Source organism: Pistacia vera, unplaced genomic scaffold, assembly GCF_008641045.1.
Source record: "Pistacia vera cultivar Batoury unplaced genomic scaffold, PisVer_v2 Contig145, whole genome shotgun sequence".
Taxonomy (NCBI): domain Eukaryota; kingdom Viridiplantae; phylum Streptophyta; class Magnoliopsida; order Sapindales; family Anacardiaceae; genus Pistacia; species Pistacia vera.
The window spans coordinates 36,995-58,766 of NW_022195521.1; the positions used below are offsets into that span (position 1 = coordinate 36,995).

The 21,772-nt window shown below is 35.1% G+C and overlaps 2 protein-coding genes across 2 annotated transcripts; one reads left to right on the top strand and one right to left on the bottom strand.

Moving 5' to 3' along the window:
- Nucleotides 1–9,178: 9,178 nt before the first annotated feature.
- Nucleotides 9,179–11,390, bottom strand: LOC116123805 (probable aldo-keto reductase 1). Its single transcript, XM_031409535.1, has 7 exons — nucleotides 11,233–11,390; nucleotides 10,985–11,152; nucleotides 10,626–10,832; nucleotides 10,310–10,482; nucleotides 10,014–10,110; nucleotides 9,746–9,899; nucleotides 9,179–9,590 (listed from the first exon to the last, which is right to left on the bottom strand). The coding sequence occupies exons 1-7, from the start codon at nucleotides 11,290–11,292 to the stop codon at nucleotides 9,403–9,405; spliced, it is 1,047 nt and encodes a 348-aa protein (XP_031265395.1). The 5' UTR covers nucleotides 11,293–11,390; the 3' UTR covers nucleotides 9,179–9,402.
- A 6,895-nt stretch (nucleotides 11,391–18,285) lies between these two features.
- Nucleotides 18,286–20,472, top strand: LOC116123816 (cytochrome c oxidase subunit 6b-2). Its single transcript, XM_031409549.1, has 4 exons — nucleotides 18,286–18,423; nucleotides 18,871–18,959; nucleotides 19,057–19,138; nucleotides 20,213–20,472. The coding sequence occupies exons 1-4, from the start codon at nucleotides 18,412–18,414 to the stop codon at nucleotides 20,264–20,266; spliced, it is 237 nt and encodes a 78-aa protein (XP_031265409.1). The 5' UTR covers nucleotides 18,286–18,411; the 3' UTR covers nucleotides 20,267–20,472.
- The last annotated feature ends 1,300 nt before the right edge of the window (nucleotides 20,473–21,772 follow it).

The window sequence follows — 21,772 nt, forward strand, 5'->3', positions numbered from 1 at the left end:
AAAATGTTTTTATTGTAACAAAACAGGTCACTTAAAGAAAAATTGCTTTAAGTGGATTAAAAAACAGAAACAAGGAAACATAGAGAGTAATTTAGCCTCAACCAAACATGTCATTGAAGAGTCTAAAGTTCTTACAGTATCTAAGTCAAACTGTGTACAGGATTGGGTATTAGACTCAGGATGTTCTTTTCACATGAGTCCAAATAGAAAATGGTTTCAAGATTATGAAGCATGTGAGAATGAGACTGTTTTCATGGGTAACAACAATGCCTGTAAAGTGAAAGGGATGGATAGTATAACCTTAAAGCTGAATGATGGGAAGCTAATTAAATTGACTAAGGTTTGGTTTATCCCTGAACTCAAAAGGAATATGATCTCCTTAGGAACTCTGGACGAGTTTGGCTGTTGTTATAGGGCTGAACATGGTTGTCTGAATGTGTATAGAAATAACAACCTTATCCTGAAAGGTGTTAAAATGAACGGGCTTTATATTCTCTGTGGTAACTATTATTCTGACTGTTTCAATTCTGCTCTTGTTTCTACTAACCTTTCTGTGATAGAGAAGTGGCACCTCAGAATAGGCCACATGAGTCAAAAGAGGATGAATATTATCAACCTACAAGGACTGTTTGATAAGGACACTACAATTACTCTTGATTTCTGTGAGAATTGCGTGTTGGGTAAACAACATAGGGTGAGTGTCACAAAAGGAACTGACCTTGCCTCAAACTGTTTGGAATACCTCCATTCATATCTGTGGGGGCCTGAAAAGGTCAGGTCCCTTGGGGGAAATTGTTATTTCATGTCTATAGTAGATGATTTTAGTAGGAAACTGTGGGTTTACCTTCTGAAATCTAAAGATGAGGTGTTAACTAAGTTTAAGAGCTAGAAATTGTTAGTGGAGAATCAAATAGATAAGAGGGTCAAGGCATTAAGAACAAATAACGACCTAGAATTTTGTAATGCTGAATTTGATCAATACTGTAGTGACCAAGAAATTCTTAGGCATAGGACTGTTAGAATGACTCCTCAGCAAAATGGTGTTGCTGAGAGATGAACATGGCCTTATTAGAGAAGGTTAGATGCCTCCTATTTACTTCAGGATTACCAAAAACCTTTTGGGGAGAAGCTTTGACTACTACAACCTACTTAGTGAATAGGACCCCCTCTAGTGCACTAGAATTTAAGTGCCTTGAAGAGAAATGGTTAGGGAGGATGCCAACCTTGAGCCATTTGAGAGTGTTTGGGTGTGCTGCCTATGCACACACAAGTGAAGGCAAGTTAGAACCTAGATCTATTAGGTGTGTTTTCTTGGGATACCAAGAAGGAACCAAGGGGTATAGGTTGTGGAACAGAGAGTCACCAGGGATAAAAATCATAATTAGTAGAGATGTGATCTTTAATGAAAATGTTTTTCCATGCAAATCTACTAACAGTGATGCAGGTACCTCTAGTAACAATGAAGAAAATTCTAGCCTAATAGATGCTACTCCAATTGAGGTGGAGCCAACAATACAACAACTTGATCTGCCACATTCTGATACTAAATTTGAACCTGAAACTACACCAGAACTTGCTGAACCTGCCCAAGAAGCTGAAGATGTAACTGGAGAGATTGAGGAACCTCAACAACTTAACTTGCAACAATACCAATTAGCAAGGGACAGAACCAAGAGGGATATTAGACCACTTGCAAGATATTCTTATGCGGATTTGATAGACACTGCTTTGCTTGCAGGTATTGAAGTTCAGAGGATAGAACCTGATACGTTTGAAGAAGCAATGAGGTCCAAGGACAAAGACAAATGGTGGGCTGCCATTAAAGAAGAGATGCACTCACTTAAGGTAAATGGAACATGGTCTTTGGTCCCTAAACCCCAAGATCATAAACAAATACAGTGTAGGTGGCTGTTTAAACTTAAGATGGTATGTCTATGCATGATCCTTCTAGGTATAAAGCTAGATTAGTAGCTAAGGGTTATACCCAAAGAGAAGGCATACACTTTAAGGAGATTTTCTCTCCGGTAGTTAAGTACAAAACCATCAGACTTATGCTATCTTTAGTTGCTCATCAGGACTTAGAATTAGAGCAATTAGATGTAAAAACAACATTTTTGCATGGTATCTTAGAAGAGGAGATTTTCATGTGCCAACCTCCTGGTTTTGTAGATAAAAATCTGTCTAATCATGTATGTTCACTGCATAAGTCGTTGTATGGTCTTAAACAGTCACCTAGGCAGTGGTATAAAATGTTTGATTCATTTATAGTAGGTGTTCGGTTTATAAGGAGTAAGTATGATAGTTGTTTCTATTTTGCATTGAGTGATAACATGCCAATTTATCTATTGTTGTATGTTGATGATATGCTACTTATTAGCAAATCTAACTATAGGATAGATGATTTAAAACAAAAACTCAGTTCTGAATTTGATATGAAAGACTTAGGTGTTGCTAAGAAAATACTAGGGATGGTAATAAATAGAAACAGAGCAGGTTGTGAACTTAAAATTCAGCAGCAATCATACTTACAGAAATTGGTTGCTAAATTTGGGATGTCTGACTCAAAAATGGTATCTATGCCTTTAGCTAATCACTTTATGTTAAGTAAATCTCAAAGCCCCAAGTCTGATTCTGAGTTGATTAAAATGGAAAATGTACCTTATTCTAATGCAATAGTGTAACGCCCACATGGAGGTATATAATTTAATTTATGTTCTTATACCCTTAGTTGAATTTTGTTAAAGTTATTTTGAGAAAAATGTGAAGAAAATCCCTTAAACTTTCATTAGGGGTAAAATGGTCTTTTCACTCAAAATTAGTTGAAAAATTAGGGAGTGAAAAGAGATAGAATTTCATGGAGAATGCAATAAAAATTAAGGCATTATTATAATTGACTAAGGGACATCGATGAAATTTTCAAGACAGAGTAAAGGCAAAATGGGAAGGCATGTATTAATTGTAAGTTAATAAGGGTTTGGGTTTAGAAAAACCCTTCATTTTTTCTTCTCCACCGCCATTCCCATTCACCACTTCCTCTCAACTCTTCTTTCAATATTTCAAGAATTTTAGAGGGCTTTTTGAGTAGTTTGGAGTAGAAAGTTAATCTAAGGCATCCTAAGGTAAGGATTCTTGTTTTAGATATGAAGTTTTGCTTATATATGTATATTGAAGTCTTATGGTTTTATTGTTTAAAGTTGTAGAAAAGAGACAAGCTATCAAAGGAAAGGAAAAGTGTTAGTGAAATCTCTCCATTACAAGGTAAGTAAATCCAACCCAAGTTGAGATTGGAGAAATCCTTTGAGTAGAAATTGAGTAGAGATTTATGTATGTATAAGTATGTTATGTTATTGAGATGAGTTGAGATGAATATTTGCTTTGTGGTTGTTGAATACACTTCAATTATGAGAAGTGTTGTTGAGTGATGAGAATGTAGTTTGAGATGAAATTAAAAGAATTGGAGAAGTATTGTGGGAGTGTTTATGCCGTGGGGTTATGGTGATGATACAAGAGAGCCTTTTTCTCATTTTGGATGGTTTAGGAAACAAATTGAATGATAATTAAATTAGGGTTTGTTTAGGCACAATTGTTGTTTGATGAAATGCCTAAGTGAGAACATGTTACCATGGTTGCCCTGTCACAGCTGTGATCTTCTGAGTAATTTTTTGGCATCTTAAAGATTGAATTGGGTTGAGACCGAAACATAAAAGTTGTAGCCCTGTCTCTAAGCTTTAAAACGAGACTAAAACCGTAGCAATCCGATGTGTATAACTCAAGTTATGCCTTCTTGAATGTGACATGTGCAGAATGACTATCTTGATGCAACATTGCATTTGTGCATTTCATAAGTGCATTAAGTAAGAAATTTTAAGCATGAACCATCCTTTTACATTAATTGTGCATTGAAAAGTAGCTTGAGAAAGAGTAGAGAACTTTGTGAATGAACCACTCTAAGAGTAGAGAGAATGAGAAAAAACACAAAGAGCCGGTTGGTGCTTTATGAACTCCACCCGGCCGTGCCTCCGGTAAGATGAGGCCGTGACATTCAAGTGAGAAAGAATGAAGAGAGAATGAGTAGAGTCACGAAGAGCGGGTTGGTGCTTTGTGAACTCCACCCGACCGTGCCTCCGGTAAGATGAGGTCGTGACTTACAATAGAAAATTAATAAAAGAGAAGCTGTGTGAAAGAGAAACAGAAAGAGAAAATAAATGAGACGAGAAGTGTGTAAGGAAAGAATTAAGAGAAAGAGTTACGGGGACAGACGAGTAGATGATTTACTTACTAAGCATTACTTTTGTGCTCACCTCGTTGTTTTTCTTTGTGTTTACATGATCTAGGTGAGGACGCGATCGGATTGGCATCGGCAAGCAAGGAGCAATAGCTACACCGTCCACTATTTTTGATAACTTTTTGTGAAATGATATCTTATTTGGTAATAAGAATCTTTATATGTAATAAAATAAAATTTTGGGCCCATCTACTTTTGTTGATATAAATGTATTTTACTTTATGTATTTCTATGAGTATCCTAGTATAAAGGAGTTATTACAAATAGGTTCAGTTATGTACGCTATGATTAGCACTAGACCAAACCCGTCCTTTGCTTTTTCTCTGCTTAGTAGGTTTATGTCTAATCCTGGAACTGAACATTGGTATGCATTAAAATGGTTGTTGAGGTATATCAATAGTACATCACATGTTGGTTTGGAATATTGTAAGAGAGGTAGTGCACTTGATCTTGTGGGGTATGTAGATTCTGATTTTGCTGGAGACAGGGATACTAGGAAGTCAACTACCTCTTATTTCTTCACTTTTGGTGGAAATTGTGTGAGCTGGAAGTCTTAGCTAAAACCAATTGTAGCACTATTCAAAACTGAGGCAGAATATGTAGTAGTGGCAGATGTGTTTAAGGAAGCTTTGTGGCTTCAAGGAATTCTGTCAAAAGTAGAACTAATGGATGGTGTAGTGACAATATATTCTGACAACCAAAGTGCAATACACTTGAGTAAAAATCCTGTCTACCATGAGAGGACCAAGCATGTGGATGTTCGATTCCATTTTGTCAGAGACTTGGTAGCACGGGGAGTGATTAATCTGAAAAAGGTGACGACTGAAGACAATCCAGCAGATTTAGGTACCAAAGTTGTTGCTACTGCCAAGTTCAAGCATTGCTTGGACTTGTTGTTTATAAAATAGGCAGTAGTAACTGAGCTATGAAGGAATATGTAGTGGGTTAGTGCACTAATGAGATTCTGGAACTGATGGTAGTGTTTAAGGGCTTCAAGGTGGAGATTGTTGAAGTGAAACCTCTAAAACGCTTTCGCATGTGCTTAAATTGAATAAGTTGTGCACCGTCGTTTTAATGTGCTTGGGATAATGCTGATCGTTGATGGAAATAGTGATCCAATGGCTGAGATTTACACTTCAAGTCAATATTACAAGCAGCCCTAAAAAGTGCAGTAATAGATCAGTCTTCTTCTCTTTTTCATGAAAACAGAGTGCTCTCAAAAATTTTTCAGTTTCCAGTCCAAAAATCAGTGTAACTTCAGTGAGTGAGTGATTAGTTCTTAGTCATTCTATGACGGTTGTTTGTTCTCTCAAAGATTAGAGATACCAGGAAGAGTTTCTCTAGATTAGGAGTTACAAAGTGAGTTTTTTTTGTTGTGATTGAGTGACTTTGTTCTTGCAATTGTAAGTTCTTGATTAATTAGTGCAGTGAGCCTCAAATATTCTGGAGATCAACCTGGATGTAGTCTATCCAATCTTGGATAGGTGAACCACGATAAAAATCTTGTGTTTGTTTTTGACTGTGTTATTGTGTGGATTGTTTTGGTTGTGTGATTGATTGATATTGGAGATTGATTATTAGGCTTGAATCTTAACAATTATAATTACCTAAACTTTAATAATATTGTTTAAAGGCAAGTATATTTTCATTTCAGATTTAATGCAGTGTAAAATGATTATTTTACTTTTTAATCGTTACCTTAAACAATTTTCTGGTGGGAATCTGGATTAAAAGAAACCAGTGGTGAAAACTTGTCATTTCTCTAATTTTTGTGTGGGAACACGTCGCTTGCTCCAAAATATATATCTAAATATATATCCTAAATGATGTATTCTGGAAAGAGTGGTATTATTATTTCAAAAATAAGATTTTGTTCCTTTCTTTTTTATATTTATCTTATTTAATTAGGATTTTGATTTATGAATTTAAATTCATTTCTTATCATCTAACCTAATTTAGAAATAGTATAATATAAATAGATTTCTTATAGTTTAGGAAATTTCCTCTATTATTATTTTAAAAGAGGAGCCGCTTTTCCTAAAATGTTTCCGTTCATTCAAAGCCAGAAGAGAGACATGCAGTCAGTGTCGAATATTCCTGACGATATCATAATCCTAATCATTGATCGTCTTAATTATACNATTATTATTTCAAAAATAAGATTTTGTTCCTTTCTTTTTTATATTTATCTTATTTAATTAGGATTTTGATTTATGAATTTAAATTCATTTCTTATCATCTAACCTAATTTAGAAATAGTATAATATAAATAGATTTCTTATAGTTTAGGAAATTTCCTCTATTATTATTTTAAAAGAGGAGCCGCTTTTCGTAAAATGTTTTCGTTCATTCAAAGCCAGAAGAGAGACATGCAGTCAGTGCCGAATATTCCTGACGATATCATAATGCTAATCATTGATCGTCTTAATTATACAGATCGGATACGTTTCTAGGCTGTATGCAAGAAATGGCGAGAAACTACAAACAATCAACTTGTCAAACATGCAGATATATTGCCATAGCTAATGGCATACAATTCCTCTTCTTGTTTCCTCTATAACCCTTATCACAAACGCCCTAAAATGTTTTTAATAACAGTGACATTCTTGCTGAAAAAGTACTCATTGATTCAAAATATGGTTGGATTCTTCTCTCCAACTATAAAAAAGCTTCGTACTTCTTCTACACTTCCTTTACTAACCATCCCATCATTAAACTTCCAGAATTACATCCCATTTCTGGAGTGCATCGACATTCTCTACAAACTCTAGTTTCTCCGGATTACTTGCTATTTATGGCTAGAAAGTATTGCAGAGGTGTCACTATCAACATTTGTAAACCTCCGTATGAAAATTGGACTCAGTTTTGGTTCGATACTCGTGGCCATTGGTTTGGACCATTGAATTGGTTTATTTCATCGATTACAAATATTGCGTATGTTAATGGAGTCGTCTACTGTAGTTTCCCTGTTGTGAACGCCGTCGACGCCTTTGAAGTGGCATTAGGGGAGTGGAAAAGACACCAATATCCTTCAATTAATGGTGCCCCAGGGTGGGTGATTAATCGGTTGGTTTACTCAGGTGGAGATCTCTGCCTAATAAATCAGTTTTCTAAGGATCGAGCGGATGTTTTGAGGTCTGATAAGTCAGAGATGAAATTTTTCCGAGTTAAAAGTTGGGAGAAGTGATCGTTTTTCTGGGGCGAAATTGCTACTTGCATCCAAGTGGAAGAAGTGATTTGGAAAACACATTACACAACCAATACATAGCATCCAGTTATTTTATAAGTTATCCAATATGCCCACTATTGGTCTTAATATACATGGAGCCCTCACCTATAGGCTCAGCTTAATTTTTTAAGTGGGACTTAACATAGTATTAGAGCTAAATGTTTCAAGTTCGAATCCTTATATATCAATTGGATAAAGAAAAATGAAAAAAATTCCAAATTTGATGTGAGGGGGCCTATTGGTCTAATATATGTCAAGCCCTCACCTATAAGTTTAAGCTTTTAGGTGGGATGATAACTTAACACCCACAAATTGCACAAATTTATTATTGGAATTGTTATTGGAATGTCACAGTATTGAAGAAGTTTTGGATTCAATGGTTTTACCTTCTCGTCTTTTCTAAGAGACAACGCTTCTCCTTTCTCTTCAATACAAACTTCAAATCATTCACAAAAATAAATTTCCTCCTCCATTCAAGTTTATTTGAATTCAATGTAAAAATGAGTTTAATACAAGCTTAATCATGGTTTGAGGTTTATGTATATAAATTGTTTGAATATTTTTTTCAAACTTATGTTGTGTGTGAGCGCAATTATGTCAAACTTTTGTTTTTTGCAATTTTATTTCGAGTGTGTGCATAGATGGTGTGTGCTTGCATATTTTGTCAGACATATGCATATTGAAATTTATTTCGCATTTTATCGTGACTCTATGCACATTTCTTTTTTGCTCTAACATCTGCATGTCTAAATCATTTTGCGTAAGTAGCATATTTTCATTATCTTATCAAGATATTTTTCCTTATCTCATATGTTATTGTGAGGACCACTTACAAGTGTCCTAAAACCCACAAGTAGTCCAGGGAGCTTGTTTTTCCCTTTAGGTTGTGGTCCCAACAGTTTGGTGGAATCTTTTGCCCTTTTGGACTAACACATGTTAGCCATTGTCTGTTGACTTGAAAAGAATTCTTGAGCAAGGAATATCTTTATATTATCTTCATTCTTGCATCTCTTTGAACTAACCTAGGTATTTCATTTGTTTGTGTGCTTTGAAATTCTTTAGAGAGTTTATCCTTGTTCAAGTTCAATTTATGGTGTTGTGCTCAAACCATTTTGTTTACTATCTTTGATTGAATGGCGGCTGGAACGTGGTTCTATTGCTGAAGCTAGAGCGTGTCTTTAGCATTTGAAGCTTGGGAGGAGCTCAAGCTTGTCTGGGAGAGTTCTTGGTGTAAAGTGATCTAAGTGTGATAGAGCATTAAGGAAATCAGAGGGTGAAGTTTAGTGTATTGTAGAACAGGGGGTTTTACTTTGCTGTATCTAAATTCAACTCTGGATTAATTGTTCTTGTAATGTTTGATGCTTTAGTGGATTAGTTTCAATTTGGACAAGGTTCCATGGATGTAGGCTAAGAGTGGTTTTAGTCGAACCATATATATACTTGTGTTCTTCATATTTCATGCTTATATTTGTTGATTCCACTTAACTTGATAATGTTTAATCACCATGGTAAAACATTTCTGCTGTGCTTTAAAAAAGGGTGCCTAAATGTTGATTAGAGTTCATTTAACTCTAACATAAATGATTTGATTTGAACATGCTTTTTGAAGATTGGTTTATATTTTGATTTGTCAGTTAATTTGTAAGCCGTTCTAAGGTAATTTAGGAACAAAAGTTTGCAACCAATACATAAGAACCTCACATCAAATGGATATTGCACAACATTTTCAACATTACAGTAGCTATCCCTTATGCATTCCCTTATCATAGATTTTATTTTAACAAACAGAAATAGATCACCACCTCACTGCGTCCTCACGTTGTTTATTTTAATTGAGCTAAATAGCTCCTTATTACAAAATTTACTGGTTTTAGATACTTTTAGTAGCTCAAGGACTCTCTTTTGCTGGTGTGTTGGCAAATTTCCAGGAGGCACGAATGAAACTTTCATTTATTAATCTACCCCCCGCCACCTCGTTGATCGGTATTGCTGCAGAAATCTCTTCTAATTCTTCGTCTGTAAGTTTCACTCTGAATGAACCAATATTATTGTCTAGATTGCTAATCTTAGTTGTCCCTGCATAAAAAAGTAAACAGAGTTGTTATATTCAGAACAATATCCAATGCTACACAATACTATACAATATAGCGCACAAAAACTGGCGTGTATGTACATCTTCATTCTTCAATAAATTCAAAGAAGAAGAAAAGATAAAAGTAAGATCAATTTACCAGGAATTGGTGCTACATCATCTCCTTGGTGAAGAACCCATGAAAGTGCAAGTTGTGCCGGGGTGGATCCATGCTTTTCAGCCAACTCTTCCACACGTGTATAGAAGATCTTGTTTTTGTTGAAGTTCTCTCCTTGAAATCTAGGATGTGATGCCTTCAAGGAAAGTGTGGCCATCAGTTAAACAAGATTATTTGCGTTAGAAATAAGAAAAAATTATCACAGTTAATGCATGAACTCCATTAAGATTTATCAGAGGCAGTGCCATACCACAAAACTGTTTGCAGGCACACTTTCAACAACTTTCTTGCCACCAAAAAATCCCCGTCCGAGAGGACTATAAGGAACTATCCCAATTCCAAGTTCCCTGTAACATTCACCATGTCCAAAACACAGCCTTTAGCAAGTTGTAGTTTACAGAATTGAAGTAGAAAAGGAAATGATACACTTGAGGCCTACACATGAGCTATAAGGAGAAAAGTTCAGAGAACTTGAGTTCTCCGAGACTTATAAAGACAAGAAGTAACATAGCATATTAATAAAACAAACACAAGTTAAAATGAAACCTGCAAAGCGGGACAATTTCTTCCTCGATATCACGAGTCCAGAGTGACCACTCTATTTGTAGAGCAGTGATGGGATGAACTGCATGTGCCCTCCTTATAGTATCAGGACTAGCTTCAGATAACCCAATGTACTTTATTTTCCCCTCTTCCACCAGCTTCTTAAGTTCTCTCATCTAGGATGAAGATAAATTTGATGTTAGCTTAGTTTGAACTTCAAGCTAAAAGATCAAAACTCCATAGAGAAAATTGATGAAGAGCAGCTAATGGATATGTTCATAGGAAGAAGAAACAGAACAAATGTTGCAGCAGAACTTACAGTATCCTCAATAGGTACAGTTGTGTCAATGCGGTGCTGATAATAGAGATCGATGAATTCAACATCAAGGCGCTTCAGGCTAGCTTCACAACAGGACCGCACATATTCAGGAGTACCACATATCGTTTGAAGTTGACTACCATTGATTTTGACTACACCAAACTTTGTAGCCAACTGGACCTTCTCTCTGGGCAGTTGCTTCAAAGCCTGAAAAATATTAAGAATTTACCAAATCACAAACTCTTCCTCTCTTACAATTTTGTGATGATATCTTGAAAATTTAGAAACTTCCCTTACATATATATAGCTTAAGATGTTAAGTGCAGCCATGGAGAAATTAAGAGCGAGTAGTGTTTTACCTTGCCAACCAGAAGCTCATTAGTATGTGGTCCATAGACATCTGATGTATCAAAGAAAGTGATTCCTTGATCAAATGCATGCTTGATTATTGAAATGCCAACCTCTTCTGGGACTGGATCATTGTATATTCCAGTGAGGCCCATGCATCCAAATCTTAGCTTTGACACCTTCAAGACAATTGATCATATTAGAAACAAAAACATCTCTATACATATTTGCTTATTATTTGATGTTGAGATGATTTTACCTCAAATCCTTGAGTACCCAGTTTCACTCTTGGAACTGTGATTCTTTGCTTTTCAGCCATTTTCCTGAAACCTGTTCTCCCTGTTCTGTTCTTGACACTAACTTGAGAGTTGTCTTAGTATGCACAAAGATAAAAGAGGAATGAATATTTATAAGGAATCAGCAATCCCAAGTGGCAGGCTTATTCTTTAAATTAATATAATCTTGGGCCACCTTTCCTATATATATTAGTCAAAATTAATCAAATTTTCCACTTAACGATCCAACAGTTGCTCATGATGAAGTAACTAGTGACGTATTTGCTACCCCCGTATTTGCTAAGGTAATATGTCATCAACTCTCCATTTGGCATAAATTATAACGAGTAATAGTAGCCTTATAAAGAGGCATACAAAGAGTCAAATCCAGCTCTTGAAATTCATGATTACCTCTTTCTCTCTTTCTTTTTTCCTTCTTTCAAGGGTTGGATTTAACTTTTTGTATGACTCTTTGTAAGGTTAATATTATTCAATTATAATTTCTGATCATTCTAATTAAGATTTAACATATCCTACAAGTATGCGGCTTACCTTCGATTATTATTGGGTCTCAAGCCCAAAGGGTACTTATAGCAAGCCCAGTGGGTGCTCAATGGTCTTGGGCTTCAGTACTTTATAACAAACAATTAAGGATTGCGAACTCAAAAAGCTAGCTGATCCTATCGTTAATTATCACAAATTACCATATGAAATAGTAAGTTTGTATTAATTAATTTTTATGAAACTAAAAAGGAGCAGTAATTTAATATATTTTATGTTAAACCTAACAACATAAAAGCAAAGGCTACATAGTTATAGTCCTCCTTTATCGGTGATATTGAGGGCTACAACTTTCGTTATAAGAATAATGATATACTTATAAACTGAATCATACAACCAAACATACAATTCCTAAACTTTAATAATATTGTTAAAGGCAAGTATATTTTCATTTCAGATTTAATGCAATTCAAAATAACCATTTTACTTTTTTGATTATTACATTAAACAATTTTTTGGTGGGAATCTGGATTAAAAGAAACCAGTAGTGGAAACTTGTCATTTCGCTAATTTTTGGGTGGGAACACGTCGCTTTCTCCAAAATATATATCTAAATATATATTCTAAATGATATATTATGGAAAGAGTAGTATTATTATTTCAAAAATAAGATTTTGTTCCTTTCTTTTTTATATTTATCTTATTTAATTAGGATTTTGATTTATGAATTTAAATTCATTTCTTATCATCTAACCTAATTTAGAAATAGTATAATATAAATAGATTTCTTATAGTTTAGGAAATTTCCTCTATTATTATTTTAAAAGAGGAGCCGCTTTTCCTAAAATATTTCTGTTCATTCAAAGCCAGAAGAGAGACATGCAGTCAATGTTGAATATTCCTGACGATATCATAATCCTAATTGTTGAAATAAAGAGAGCTTTGAGGAATCATATGTTCTGTGTGTTTCAACTATACAAAGGAGGCCTCTGTATATAATGGAGAAGGCCAAAGTTAATAAGGAAATACAATATATGGAAAGATTCTAACCTAGCATAATTGCAGGAAAAATCAAATATTCTAGGGATATTATAAGATACTAATGTATATAGACTAACAATATTCTAGGGATATTATAAGATACTAATATATACTAACATCCCCCCTCAAACTCTTGGTGGCAAAGTCAACTGGAGTTTGGAAACAAGATCACCAAGTCAACCAGGTGGATGGGATTTCATGAAAATATCAGCAAGATTATCTTCAGAAGAAATTGAATGTAATTGGAGGACACCCTGTTGAAGATGATGGCGGATGAAGTGACAATCAATCTCAATATGTTTAGTACGCTCATGAAACACATCATTATGCGCAATCTAGATGGCACTACGATTATCACAATGAAGAGGAGAACTTATTGATTGAGGAACACCTATATCTTTCAGAAGCTAGCGTAACCAAAAAAGTTCAGATGTTGTATCAGCAAGAGCACGATGCTCAACCTCAGTGCTAGAACGGGCAACAATAGACTGTTTCTTACTACGCCAGGAAATCAAAGAAGTACCAAGTAAGAAACAATAACCAGTGGTGGAGCGACGATCAATAGGATCACCAGCCCAATCTGCATCAGAATAGGCCTGTAGCTCCAGAAAGAAGTGGGATGAGAAGTGCAGACCATGAAACATAGTACCCCTGATGTAGTGTAGAATTCGAAGAACCGCAACAAAATGGGTAGATCGAGGTGCACTCATAAACTGACTAACCAGATGAATAACATACGAAATTTCAGGCTTGGTGACAGTAAGATAAATGAGACTGCCAACTAACTATCGATAAAGAGTTACATTTGCAAGTGGAGAACCTTCAGTGGCCAAAAGCTTAGTATTATACTCAAGTGGACTCGTGGCTATCTTGCTGTTTGTCAACCCTGCTTTGGAAAGTAAATCAGAGGCATATTTTGCTTGAGTGAGATAATAACCATCCTGATTTGAAGTAACTTCAAGGCCTAGGAAATAGTTAAGATGTCCCAAATCCTTCATCTCAAAATTCTGACTAAGAAAAGATTGAAGATCTCAAATACCAGCAATATCATCACCAGTAATAATCATATCATCTATATAAAGAAAAAGAAGGATAGTACCTGCCCTAGTAGTGTGAAGAAAGAGTGTAGAATCATATGGGCTAGAAAGAAAGCCTTGTTGAGAAACCATTGACTGAAATTTCTCAAACCAAGCTCGAGGAGCCTGTTTGAGCCCATAAAGTGCGCGACGAAGATGACAAACATTATTTGGAGGATGCTCATAGCCAGGTGGAGGCTACATGTAAACTTCTTCAGTAAGATCACCATTAAGGAAGGCGTTTTTAACATCCATTTGAAAAATTTTCCAACGCCGGACAGCAGCAACTGCAAGTAAAGATCTGACAGAGGTAAGTCTAGCAACAGGAGCAAAAGTCTCCCATAGTCAATCCCATACTCCTAGGTGAACCCCTTAGCAACAAGTCGAGCCTTGTAGCGTTCAACTGATCCATCTGCTCGAGTCTTGATTTTATAAATCCACTTGCATCCCACTACAGTTTTACCATGAGGCAAGTCCAACAGATCCCAAGTATGTGTTTTGACAAGTGCATTCAATTCATCAGACATAGCTTGTTGCCAAAGAGGGTTAGTACGAGCCTCACGATAATTGTGAGGCTCGTGGAGGGTGGCAACGATAGAGAAATAGAGATAATCACGAAGATGAGTAGGAGGAACACTTACCCGACTAGAACAACGAGGTTCAGGGAGTGGAGAAGATGGAGGAATGGGTGGTGTGGCAGGTGGTCCATCAAACGCATCAACTGGATTGGGTGCAGCAGTGGAAGAACTGTCTGAAGAGCATAGAATCTCTGCAGAAGAGTTAGAAAATAGAGCAATAGAGGGATCAGTGAATATGAGTGAGTGGTTAGAGGAGGAAGGGGAGAACATGGATATGCTAGTAAATGGTTTGTGTTCCCAAAACTCCACATGACGAGAGACTCGAAGACGTTTGGAGATAGGATCATAACAACGATAACCTTTTTGAGTTAAGCCATAACCAAGAAAACAGCGTAACCGAGAACGGGGTTCAAGTTTGGTCTGTTCATGAGAAGGAAGAGTAACAAAACAGGCACAACCAAAGACACGAAGTAATGAATAGTTAGGAACCATACCATAGAGAAGCTCATAAGCAGATTTGTTGTGAAGTATAGGTGAGGGTACCCGATTGATAATGTACACAACAGTAAGAGCAGCTTCACCCCAAAACCTTTCAGGTAAAGAAGCAGAAAGTAAAAGAGTTGTTATAGTTAGGGGTGAGCAGTTCTAGGTACCCTCCATTTTCTGGAGGAATCGGAACCGGAATTGCCCAGTGCAGGTTCCCAAAAAAAGGAACCGGAACCGTACAGTGCAGGTTCTTCAATTCAAGGAACCGGAACCTAAAATGCAAGTTCCGGTTTCTTTCCGGGGTACCCTATAAAAAATCAATTACCCCCTATTAGTTTAAAAATGACAAAAATACCTTAAAAGTTTACACATACACCCCTAACAAATATACTATTTGGGTTTAGGGTTTAATTATAATGTAATATTATAATTAATTAAATTATTAATCATTTAANCATGGTAAAAATCTTGTGTTTGTTCTTGATTGTGTTATTGTGTGGATTGTTTTTAGGTTGTGTGAGTGATTGATATTGGAGATTGATTATTAGGCTTGAATCTTTACAATATATACTCCCAATTTTGGTCCCAACTAATGTAGTTGTTAATGTGTCATCACTGCATTAATTGTAAAATTTTATGAAGTAACGTTGTGCTTCTTACAATTAATATACATTAATAGCCACATCAATTGAAATCCTAACTATATACGTAACATCACTTGAAACACTAAAGATATTACTATAAACTCGATCATATTCAACTCAAAATATTAGATATTGAATATATTTAACACTAGTAATTTGTTCTATATTCTTCATTCCCTTAAGGGTGTGTTTAGGGATGTAGTCAGAATTCTGAGTCAATGAATTCAAAATATCAAAGTTGATAAATTTATAATAAAATATAACTGAAGTAATAAGTATAAAAATGTAATTTTAAAAGTTATACATACCAAATTATCAATTCTACAATTGTTCTCGACGATTTTTTATATTCTGAAAACGTTATATAATTCCCAAATCTCTACAACTTAGGGTTTCATAATTCTTTAAACCATTAAAATTAACTTAATAACTAACCAAAATTTATCAAACCCAATTTAAAACAATAGTTAATTAACCCATACCTCAATATGAACAAGATTAAATCAAAACCCACATCAAAATATAGTAATTTAATCTTCCTGTTGAGTTGAAGACATGAAATAGTGCGTTTTGGCCATAAGTGGTGTGACGTCGTTTTGGGAGCTGTTGAAGTGAATCCCGACTGTTGATTTTCTACAGATCCAATGGCTGAAAATCAACACTTGGTCAACACTATATAAAGGAGCAAATATTGGGAAATAGCTACAACTTCTTCTTCGTGTGTTTGATAGAGCAATTGCTTAAGGGTTTTTCTCTTTTACATTCAATCTTTATAATCTTGGTGAGTGAGTGTTTGGTTTTTCATTCAAGTGAGAGGGGTTTTACTCTCAAGTTCTTAGGGAATCTGGTTGTGTTCTCTAGGTAGGATTATGGGAAAGGTTGAGTTGTATTCTTGAGTGATTGATCTTTGATATGTGGTGTAAACTCTTGATTCTAATTGATTAGTGAGCTCTTCTGATTTCGGAGCTCAACGTGGACGTAGCCTACCCAATCTTGGATAGGTGAACCATGGAAAATCTGTGTGTATTGTTGTGGTGGTTTTATCTTGATTGTGTGTTAAAGATTAGGAAGATTTTCATAACACTTCCAATTTTAAACTCATTTATTAAACTCAACAAAAGCTTATGGCTCATAATCTTGCTCATAATCTTTCTTCAATTAAGAAAATTAAAAGAAAAGAATTTTAAGTAAATAAAATGAGCATCATTTTACCTTGTAATCCAAAAGAGTAGTATTTCTTGAATATCCAACTAAAAGGAAAAATATAATTTGAGAAAAATGAGAGGAAACGAAGAGAAGAGAAAAGTTAAAAAAGTGTTAATTAATAATTTATTTTATTGGGTCAACATGAAGTTAAATGGGGGTTAAAATTATAAAATCTATAAAACATTAATATTTTTTTTAATACTTTTTAAAAGTTGAGTGGGTTCAATTGAACCCACAAGTCTCTATGTGGCTACGTGCCTGTGTGTGTTTGGTTGGGGATAATGGGGGATTACTGATGTAATGTCATTTTATATTTACTTGATTATCATGTTTGGTTGTCAAGTAATATAAGTTTCTGGTAACTTCTAAAATCAATAGTAATTACTATTAGTAATATAGGAGGTAATCTGATTACCTTAATTTTCTTAGGTATTTTAAAATTACTTGATGATCATATTTTTGTTACAATTTTACCCCTTATTAAAAGATTTTTGGTTAAAAATACCCTTATTTTGAAAATAATTTATAAAAATATTAATGGACTATTTTATCCTTATATACAAATTTTTTAGGACATAAATACCCTTAGACTTTAAAAAAATTACCCAAGGGTGGTGGTTGGATTTGGCCACCACCGTCAGCCACCAGTCGGAGAGGGAATGGCAAATGACCAATTGGACCTGGGCGGCCATGCACTGAAGGTCATTTTCGGTAATGGATTTGTGATCCATGGACAGAAACAACCATATCTGGTTGTGAAAAAGCTAGATATTTGGCTGTGAAATGACGGTCGTTTCACGGCCACATATTTGGTTGAAAAAAGCTTTATCGACGTATGACCTGCCAAATCCGATCGCTCGTGCGCCATTTTGACAACTGCCTATGGTGGTGGCTGGCTACCTGTAGTGGCTTGGGGTGGGTGGGGTGATTTTGTTACAAATTAAAGTTTTATATGACTAGAGTGTTTTAACAAAATTTCAAATGTAGGGAGTTAAAAGAATGATTCAAAAAATAATATCATATTAATATTTAAAAATGAGGGTAATTTAGTAATTTATATAAAATACCTACCAATTTATCCTCCCAACCAAACATATTAATATAACATACTTACCAATTTATTCTAACCTAACCAAACATATTTTCTTAAATATTCTCAGTAATCTTCTAGGTAATCTATTTTTCCATTAATATAACATTCTTAGTAATACAACATTCCCCGAACAAAACACACTCTTATATTTATTTATTTTTAATTATAGGACTATCATCAATTTATTTATATTTGGGGTTAAATATAATTTTAATTATAGAATAATAAACATATTTGTTAATCAAGGTTATTAGATGATTAGTTAAGAAAAGAAATATCTAAAAGATTATAATAATATCACATTATTTACTTAATTCGAGTATCGATTTAAATGAAAATATTAATCCAAAATCTTAAAAAACATAAGCCTTTTAATCATTTTACTCATTACACCTGGCTAATTATAATTGGCAATTGCAGGAACCGGATACAAACACTATACAGAGAAACACAAATTCATTTTTATAAGGCTTTTGTACTGTGTAGCCATATCAAATTCGAAACCACCAATTTCTCGTGTTCGTTGATCGGATCACTCATGGCGGACGAGGTAAACTTTCTGTTTGGCTCCCCAGAAAGTAGAAACTGCTGGAAAATTAAACAAAATTTCAAGCGTACTTATTTCTCATCAGATTCAACATTTAATTTCCACGCCGTCGTATTATTTATTTATCACTATTAACTCGTTTCGCTAAATTATTAACGCAATCAATCTTAATCTCGATTAATTAGTTATGTGATTTTGCAAATTTTCGTCTATATTTAGGTTCATGATACGGTTTCGTGCTAGGTCTGGTAAACGGGCCTTCCGTGGCTGTTGGATTGACAATTTTATATGTATTCCATTTTGTTACAATTCGTTTATGTCAATTATGTGTACAAGATTTTAGGTTGCAAAAATGGGTGATCCGGTAACGTTACCGGATTTGCATTCCGGTAATTGTTAACGATTTGCGTGTGGTGTAGTGTTTTATTGGTATTGTGGTTTTATTTTTAGATTGAACTCAAAACAGCTCCTGCTGATTTCCGGTTTCCGACCACTAATCAAACGCGACACTGCTTCACTCGCTACATTGAGTTTCATAGGTAAAGTTTGTGAATTCTTGGCAGTTTTGGTTCTGATGGAAATGCTTTGTGTACTGTATATTGTGGTTTGTTCTTGAAAACTGAATGTTTGTTGCAGGTGCTTGGCCGCGAAGGGTGAAGAATCTAATGAATGTGAAAGATTTGCCAAATACTATCGTTCGCTCTGCCCGGGTGAATGGGTGAGTAAGCTGAGTTATTTGTATTTGGCTAAGTTACTTGCAATTCACTTAGTTGTAAGATGTAGCATGTTATGTGCTCAAATTGTGTCACTTATGGTGTTTTTGAAAGTCAAATTGTTATGCATCTAATGCACGAACTTTGAGTATATTGGCTAACTCTTCCATAGTTGGCTTTTCTATGTCCTAATTTTGAGATATCTGTTCCCTTCTGTGGAATAAGTAAACTTACTAGTATTGTCGATGGATCGGAGGAAACTGCTAGATAAAAAATTTCATGTCAAACCTTTAGGATGCTACTCTTTACTCCGTTCATGCCCGCACTCATATATGTAGGCAGAAAATTATTATCATACATTTGCATGTCCATATACGTATTCAATACTGTGTACCCACTAATATTCTCAATTGCAGTTATGCTGTCATGTCTAAGTTTCTGGGAGTTTCTATGTTGGACATCTTGTATCTGTGTAAAACTTTTGAGTCTGATTCTCGTATGTGCATATCATCAAATATTGGAGACAATCCCTGTATACATAACAACCCTCAAAATTGAGATAGAAATGAGAGGAATAGTATTTTCATCGAAGATCTAGTCCATAGCTTTATATTTTACATATTGATAATGGTGGTTTTCAATATCAAGTTATGTCATATGCTAGAATGCGTTTATGATAACCAGCAGCTTATCTGTGTTTTTGGAGATCCGCTGATATTTAGGCATCAAATATTTTGTTGAGTTGACATTTGATTTCTGATAGCATGATAGATCACGGGATATATGCAAGTAATACTGGTTTTGTTGTTCAGGATCGGACCTGAAATTTCTTTCTTGGTACTGTGGTTATTACAATCTGTATTTCTGATGAAACAATAGAGTTACTGGTTTTGCATTCATTTATTATTCAGATGATTGCTACAGAGAAAGAATCACCATGTTTGTCAGATGGTCATTTGTATTCCATGACCTTACTTTGGATGTTTTCTAATTGCTAGGGTAGGAGTGATTTGCGTAACTGATTGGCACAGACCATCGCTATTTTTGTTTAATCTTTTTTTGTTCTTAAATTGATGCAGGTTGAAAGGTGGAATGAGCAAAGGGAGAATGGGACTTTCCCAGGTCCTCTTTAATCTGGAGACAGCTTGATTGGCTCATTTTGGGAACGGGAAGTTAAATATTGCTCTTTTGCTGTTTCATTGGTTATCATTGAATCCTCTGAATCAATAAGGCATAATGGAGATTCTTTTGAATTTATTGAATGTTGATACTAAATTGTTGTGAATGGAGAAGTTGCTAAAGAACTTTTAAAGGTCTGACTTCTTTCTGATGCCCTTAATTTTATGATCCCGTGCATCAGTTTTGTGTTTTTGGTATGCTACAACCTAGAATTGGTGTGTGATATGTTTTGTCTGTGTGTTTTATCTGCATGCATGGTCCTCTCCTGCATTTATTTTTCTTATGCACCCCTTTGGTGATGCTTTTAGACTGAATAAAATTAATATAGGACTGGACAAGATTTGTCCTTAGTTCTGAGAGGTCTTGGCCTGGATTATGAGAAGTTGCAATGGGTGAGGGGGAGAAGCTAGAGCAAAACTACGTAGGCTTATACCTTTTGATCAATTCAAAGTGTTGGATATTTGACGAGCAAAAACCATTTTGGTTGAATTGCTGTTCTACATTTTAGTTAAAACTAGTAGTATTTCGTAGACTGGACCGGGATTACGTTTTAGAAACTGTAGAAAGTGAAGGGGATTTAGATGTAAGATATGAAGGCACCTAAGCAAGTTGGAGCATAGGAGTCACACAACTGATGTTGCTCTTAATAGTTTGACAACTTAGTGACCTCTCCGCAAACCAATTTCTTTTAGCTTGCCATCACGAGATTGATTAGAAATGAAAGTATGATTGTGCGGAAATGGGAGATTAGGCACGATGCAGAATGCCTGACCGGAACTCCTTCAGTTTCTCCAACAGCTTTTCGGAGAATTGGCGCAAGGCTCCGGTTCCCCGATTTAAGGAGATAAATCAAAGAACTGAGGATAAATTACAATTTACTCCAGCCAGGTGATCAGATGCCATCGAATCACACGAGGGAATCTCTTCTGAAAATTGTTTTTGTAAAATTTATCCTATGATCCTATAATGCAACAATTAATTGCTCGACTCAGACCCATTGTTTTAAAACCTGGATCGGAGGGCAATCCATTTTGTTGCTCGAGTCATGGGTCAACCGGTTGGACCGGTCGGTTGGATTGGTGATGTCAGCAATAATTTAATTTTTAAAAATTTACATATTAGTCCTTTAAATTTTAGTCTATTACAAAAATATCCCTCAAAAATTTCAAATTAGTCTTTAAAATTTTTATTTATTAAAAAAATGCCCCAAAAAATAACCAATTGATCCCCTAAACTTTTGATATATCTTCAAAACACTCCTAAAAATAACAAATTAGTCTCTATAAATTTGAAATATTATAAATACCACCCTAAACTTTGAACCAGATTGGAGAAGCTATCGAGTCCCGGTCGAATCGGTCCGACCTGGGTTTTAATACAGAGCTTAGATCATCTCCAATCACAAACACCAAATTGGTGCAAGTTTTACACCAAATTGAAATGATTTTTGGTGTATTTCA

Coding starts and splice junctions, on each gene's coding strand:
- LOC116123805 (XM_031409535.1), bottom strand. CDS start 11,292: ATGGCTGAAAAGCAAAGAATCACAGTTCCAAGAGTGAAACTGGGTACT. Junction 11,153..11,232: donor TGGGTACTCAAGGATTTGAG/GTAAAATCATCT, acceptor ATTGTCTTGAAG/GTGTCAAAGCTAAGATTTGG. Junction 9,591..9,745: donor TGATGTAGCACCAATTCCTG/GTAAATTGATCT, acceptor TTTTTTATGCAG/GGACAACTAAGATTAGCAAT.
- LOC116123816 (XM_031409549.1), top strand. Junction 18,960..19,056: donor CGCTACATTGAGTTTCATAG/GTAAAGTTTGTG, acceptor TGTTTGTTGCAG/GTGCTTGGCCGCGAAGGGTG. Junction 19,139..20,212: donor CGCTCTGCCCGGGTGAATGG/GTGAGTAAGCTG, acceptor AAATTGATGCAG/GTTGAAAGGTGGAATGAGCA.